At 29.9% G+C, this 5,816-nt stretch overlaps 1 protein-coding gene across 1 annotated transcript in view; it reads right to left on the bottom strand.

Moving 5' to 3' along the window:
* Positions 1–5,816, bottom strand: part of LOC106478803 (putative pyridoxal-dependent decarboxylase domain-containing protein 2) — a 68,921-nt gene that overhangs the window by 12,115 nt on the left and 50,990 nt on the right. Inside the window, exons 11-18 of the mRNA XM_022382465.1 lie at positions 5,295–5,345; positions 4,054–4,131; positions 3,008–3,071; positions 2,085–2,146; positions 1,141–1,246; positions 555–613; positions 163–241; positions 53–86 (exon numbers count right to left, since the gene is read on the bottom strand). Coding sequence (XP_022238173.1) covers positions 53–86; positions 163–241; positions 555–613; positions 1,141–1,246; positions 2,085–2,146; positions 3,008–3,071; positions 4,054–4,131; positions 5,295–5,345 — 533 coding nt within the window. The remainder of the gene's footprint in view (positions 1–52; positions 87–162; positions 242–554; positions 614–1,140; positions 1,247–2,084; positions 2,147–3,007; positions 3,072–4,053; positions 4,132–5,294; positions 5,346–5,816) is intronic.

Raw genomic sequence — 5,816 nt, 5'->3', positions numbered from 1 at the left:
TTAGCTATTTCTACAATAGGTACTATCAACACACAAACATTATAGAACATACCTTACACCACAAAGGTCAGCCCAGTTAGCTATTTCTACAATAGGTACTATCAACACACAAACATTATAGAACAGGCCTTGGTGGTGTAAGGTAGAAATAGCTAACTGGGCTTACCAGCTGCAAATTTTCATGGCATGCTAAGAGTTTTGTGAAGGTGTCTTTCTGACGAACTGTGGCATTTAAAATTGCCTGAAAAACAATTTGGGAAGTTTGCTTCATTCACAATCTAATATAATGTAAAACATATATATATATATATTTATGGAAAAACCATCACTAGTTTTAGAGAAATGGGATTTGTTTACAAAATGTAATGACTAAATCAAATTTACAAAATCATTATTGAATTTTATTCAAACCAAAATTCACCTGTAATGATTGCTTATTTTGTTATTCTTATGTATAATAGACTTTTCTAATATTTCATCAACATGAACCCTACATCTAATAAACGGATTTTTTCACAGATTTTTATAAACGAAAACTTAAAGCTTTCTTTTACCACTTGTTGCTGAAGACAATTGTACAGCTCATCAATATCTTCTTTTGTCATCTGTGTCACTGAAACAAAAAATGAAACTTATAAACCATTTTATAGCTTAGAATATTTTAAATATTACATATAAATACTTATAGACTATACAAAGCTTTTGCTTCCCACTGAATCTGTAACACTAAATTCCAGTGCAAATACAAATACAATGTCCTACAAACTAAAAAAATATTTGTCAAGAGAGTAATTGTTAAATTTGTCCATATAATTAGTTTAAGGATTAATCTGTCAAATCATTTGTGTTCAAAAACAGAGTGCAAACATTTCCAAATTATGAACAGTTATTAAAACACTGTTACAAACTTTCATATTTGATGTTATTCAGTACCTTATATATCTCACAAGAAATGTCAACCTGAAATATGTTTAAAGTATATGACCATTGCTTTTATAAATACCTTATGTATAACCCGAATAATGCAACTGAACAACAATATTACCAAATTAAATCAAATATAAAGCATAGAATTTAAACTTCAGAATTTCTAATGTTTTAATAGAAACACATAACACAGTAGTTTTATCTAACACCCACCATGGGCAGATTCAAGGGGGCAGAACCGCAAAGCCACACCGTGTTGTTCAAGATCTAAAATATCAAGGTGAATTGTTGGAATGTCTCGTAGAACCACTAACCCCAACTAAAAAAAAATCATGTAAAAAAAACAATATTTTAATACCACATGCCCCATTATAATAACAATCACATCATGAAGTAAAAATGTGCTGAACAACTACCCTATTAACTTAAGATTAGTTGAAATTGTTAGATAGCCTTTCCTTCTACAGCTACAATGTATGATATTACAAAAAAAAGACTGATTTGTTTCATCCACATCTGAGTTTACCTTCAGGAATATCTGGAACTAAAGATAAGTACATAGCAGTAAAGTAGCAAGCTTTTAGCTTAACACCTGGGAATTGTATCATGTTTAGTTTAAATCCTCTACACCACCTTGGAGAGATTGTAATACAAAAGTACTACCTAAACTGTCTTTTATTAGTAGTAATTAGTAGTAACCATATAAATTGGCAGTAAAACAGTAACAAGAATTATTATGACAATATCAAAGCAGTATAGCTGTAACTATAATAGTTGTTATTATTTTAAGTTTAGTTTTTAACATTTAGTGCATTGTAAAAAAACATGTTAGGTATGCATCACCTTCACACTGATCTACAGACTTGCTGTTTGAAATAAAAACATACTTCCAGTCCTGTCTAATGAACTTTTTAAATAATACAACAGAAATTCAATTAATATAGAAAAAATTAATTCTACTTCACTAAAGTGAGAGGTGTTTGAAATGGCATCACTGCTTAGGACGACTTTTGTTTAATGTTACAATTAATCAGCCAAGCTGCAACTATAGGAATCAAAAAGTCTACTTACACAGTGTGAAAAGCAATATATATATAACAAATAACAAAACGATGAAGAGAAAAAAGTAAAGAATCTTAAAAGTCAAATCAGCTCACCCATGAATTCAGATTGTTGTAATAATCAGGATTTTTAGCAAGCTGGGAAAGTTCTTCTTGATCTGTGTAATATTGAACAAAATATTACTCACAAACACAATAAAAGGCATGAAATAAAAGAACATAAAAGTTTTTGTAGGAATCTATAAATCTTCATCAATATTCTAAACATTTAACAGTTTATTCCTTGGGTATGTTACAGTAATAACGGAAGACGACTTAAATGATGTCTACTTAACAACGATGTGCAGATTCAGACAAAGTTAAAGTAGAAGAACTGATTAAGCTGCTTTGAAAGTGCACTTATGCACTAGAAACAACTTAAGAAATGTTTTAGATATATGTTTATTGTATAAAGTTTTACTGAAAACAATCTTCTGAAATGTATTTACGTGGTTTTAAAGATTAAACAAGTCAAATCTGAGATTTTTGAGATGAAATATTTTTAATCTTAACATGAAAATCACTTTTCACACAGACTACTCAAAACAAACACTCAATATTTTCACAGACAAATTCTTTTTTTTTTAGTTTATTTAAAATACTTCGAAAAAAAAATAAGGATTTTTTTTATGTGAAAGACTTGTAATGTTTACTGAAAGCCTGCCAAATTTTGTGAAGATATACATACTATATTAAAAGTTAGTAATATCAAATCTATAAATACTTCATACGAGTACAGAGAGGTCATGTGGTCAGTCAATTTGACCGAACCCGTGTTGAGAGAGTTAACTCATAAGTTGATAAAATTATCCATTTTACATTTGTCCCACTTTCTTTTAGAGTACAAGAAACTTGTGAATCAAATGTCAGAAACAATATTACCTATAACTACAATATCCAATACTCTAGATAACATGTAGAAACACTGTGTAAAACAGTTAATTACACTAACTTAAGAAACACTTAATAAAGTATTTTACCTTGACTTTTCTCTTCTGGGACATACTGAAAGGTGATGACAGATGCAAGTATATCAAATAAGAGCTGAAATAAAAGTAAGTTTTTTAGTTCATAAGATATCACTGATGAGCTTAGTCTTCTCTGAAAATCTCCTTAAAATAGCCTAAAAATTGTAGCAAAGCATGTACTCATGGAACAAGCTTTAACTATGTACACACAAACATGCAAATATATATGTGTATATGTACATAAAAATATGATCCCCTATAACCTGAGCACTTTTTGAAACGTTGATCTTTCTTCTTCAGGGGTAAACTGGGAATCATTGACGAAGAAAGGTCCATCTTTCGAAAGCAGTCGGGTTATAAGATATCCTATTTTTGTGTTAAATTAATTTCCTGAACCTACATGTTTTTCTAACATCATGATTATATATATATGTATGTATACACATATTAATTTCAAACATTTCATCAAAGAGTTTTTCACAATTGCCTATTTGCTTTGCCAATGGGTAGCAGAACATTAAAATTTTAAAAACTGGGCTCCGTGTCAAATAACTCGTGAATCATACACTGATGTGAAGAAGCTTGCATGATCCCTTAACTGGAAATCCCATAAAATTTCTGTGGTGGTGTAACATGTAGAGCACAAACGAGCTCCGTGCTTTGTGCATTGACAACAGTACATGCCGGTTACACCAGGGCCAGATTAAGGTTTAGTAGAGCTTCGAGGTCCAGGTAGTATTTGGAAATAATAATAATAACTCACTCTTGCTTCTATTCTGCTAGTTTTACAAACCATAATGTTTTTACTCGGGTGGCCCGTTGGGGCCTCTGTATGGACGGGGCACTAGTCAGCCTATGCATTAATCCGGTACTGGGCTACACGTGTGAGGCCTCTTTCTTTTTTAGTACTTTAAAGTTCACTTTAGACTGTTTCCTGGAATGTATTTCAGTGCTCTCTATAAGTCTGATTTATTTTTCAAAAACATATTTCCTGGAAGAAAGAATCCAAAATTTTTATCATCACTTTAAAAAAATAAAAAATAAAAGTAAAGACTTACAGTGGTGCTGACTGATTTACTAACAATATCCTGCACTGTATAGAAGTTTCCATCTTTTGATTTCAGTCGATTCTTACCCTGAAAAATAACTGAAACTGTCACTGATTTTTTGGTAAACAGGAAACAAAACTTACTTATTGATATTACCTTTCCACTGAAATCAGCAGTTTATCAAACAAGTAACAGTTATCATTATTAATGGTTTCTTATCAAAGACTCAATTAACTTTTTGTTTACTTATCATGTACCCTGTAGACAAATCTTATGAGAAACTTTACCAACAGTACAATACCAATAAATTGGTAATCAATCAACTCTTTGGATTCACTTCACTGCCACCAATCAGCTTTGTACACTTACAATTCTGATATGCATTAAAATTAACAGACTAAAGTTTGTTTACCCTTTTTCTTAAGTGAATAGAGGATAACCAGTAGTAGGGCTATTTAATTGTGTTGATCAGATATTTATACAGTAATTAGTAGACCTATACATAAACTGTTAATGCTTGGGAAGACAGAAAAATAGAGAAACAGCGTCTGGCCAGATTACTGTTACAAAAAATACCCAACTTCATAGTCTTTGAAAAAATGATATTAAATAAAAAATATATGAGTCATCTGGTTTCAAGTACTTAGTTAAGTCTTTACAGCCTTTGTTCTCAATAATTATAGTTAAAAATATTAATATTCTTTATAATTTCTTTTAAATATTCTAATTAATTTCAAGTTATTTTTAGAATGCAATAAAAAGTTAAACTGGATTAATATGCTAAGTTTTTCAATTATACACTAGGTTTCTGATGTTATGCTCGGTTTTATCCCATTGATATAGTGTTGAACATTCTGGAGCTCTATTTCTTTGTATTAAAAGTGAAATCTTCTGTTATTTGTATTGGAAAATTATACATGACAATAATAAACAAAGTAACAATAAATTAATTAATACATTACTAAATAACATGTATAAAAATAGCAGTATGTTGCTGGTGGCCAGTTGTTTCCTCATAGTAAGAGATTCAAAATTAGAGACAACATTATGCTACTTTGATTGCTCATTGACAAACGTGCTGCAACAGGACTCCATAGTTGGAGGGAGGAGAGCACAAATGTTACCACTCTTCTTTTCCAATAAATACAAATTAATGTGCTTTTAACCTATTATAATAAAAACAGGTACTAAGTCTGCGTAGATATAGAAATAAGAGAAAAATATACCAATTAAACTAATTTTTAACTTACTAGTATCTGCAAGCGTGGTATCTTTTCTAATTTCTCCAAGAAATATTCACTCTGAAAAGGAAATATTAATTTTGATATAAAAACAAAAGTATTAGGTGTATTACTGAATGAATTAAACTAATCAAGATGAAATTAATCTAAAAACAACTAAAATAATATAAAGCTTGTACTTCTTTTACCTCCTGGTATTCCAGAAGTCCTAAGATGAAGGTAGTTTATGCATTAAATTCAAAATGAAACACTTGATAGTAATTATGAACATCAGACATTGTAAATTTTTTTCATTTTTTTGCTGCTTATGAAAGTTTATATAATAAATCAGCAGGTGCTGTGATTTGAAAAATCAATTAGCTTTTTGTTGTTAGTTTTTTTGTTAAAAATAATCAACAAAAACCAGACACAGCAAAATAATTGATTATTGTTAAGCCATATTTTTCTTGAATATAAGCTCAATATTTAAAATCTGATGCAAGGTGACATACACGTTAGCTTTAACAACCTTGGACTTCCATGTTTTGGTTT

This window comes from Limulus polyphemus, unplaced genomic scaffold (assembly GCF_000517525.1).
Source record: "Limulus polyphemus unplaced genomic scaffold, Limulus_polyphemus-2.1.2 Scaffold251, whole genome shotgun sequence".
Taxonomy (NCBI): Eukaryota; Metazoa; Arthropoda; class Merostomata; order Xiphosura; family Limulidae; genus Limulus; species Limulus polyphemus.
The sequence above is the reverse complement of the archived record's forward strand: the minus strand, read 5'-3'. Positions and strand labels throughout refer to the sequence as shown.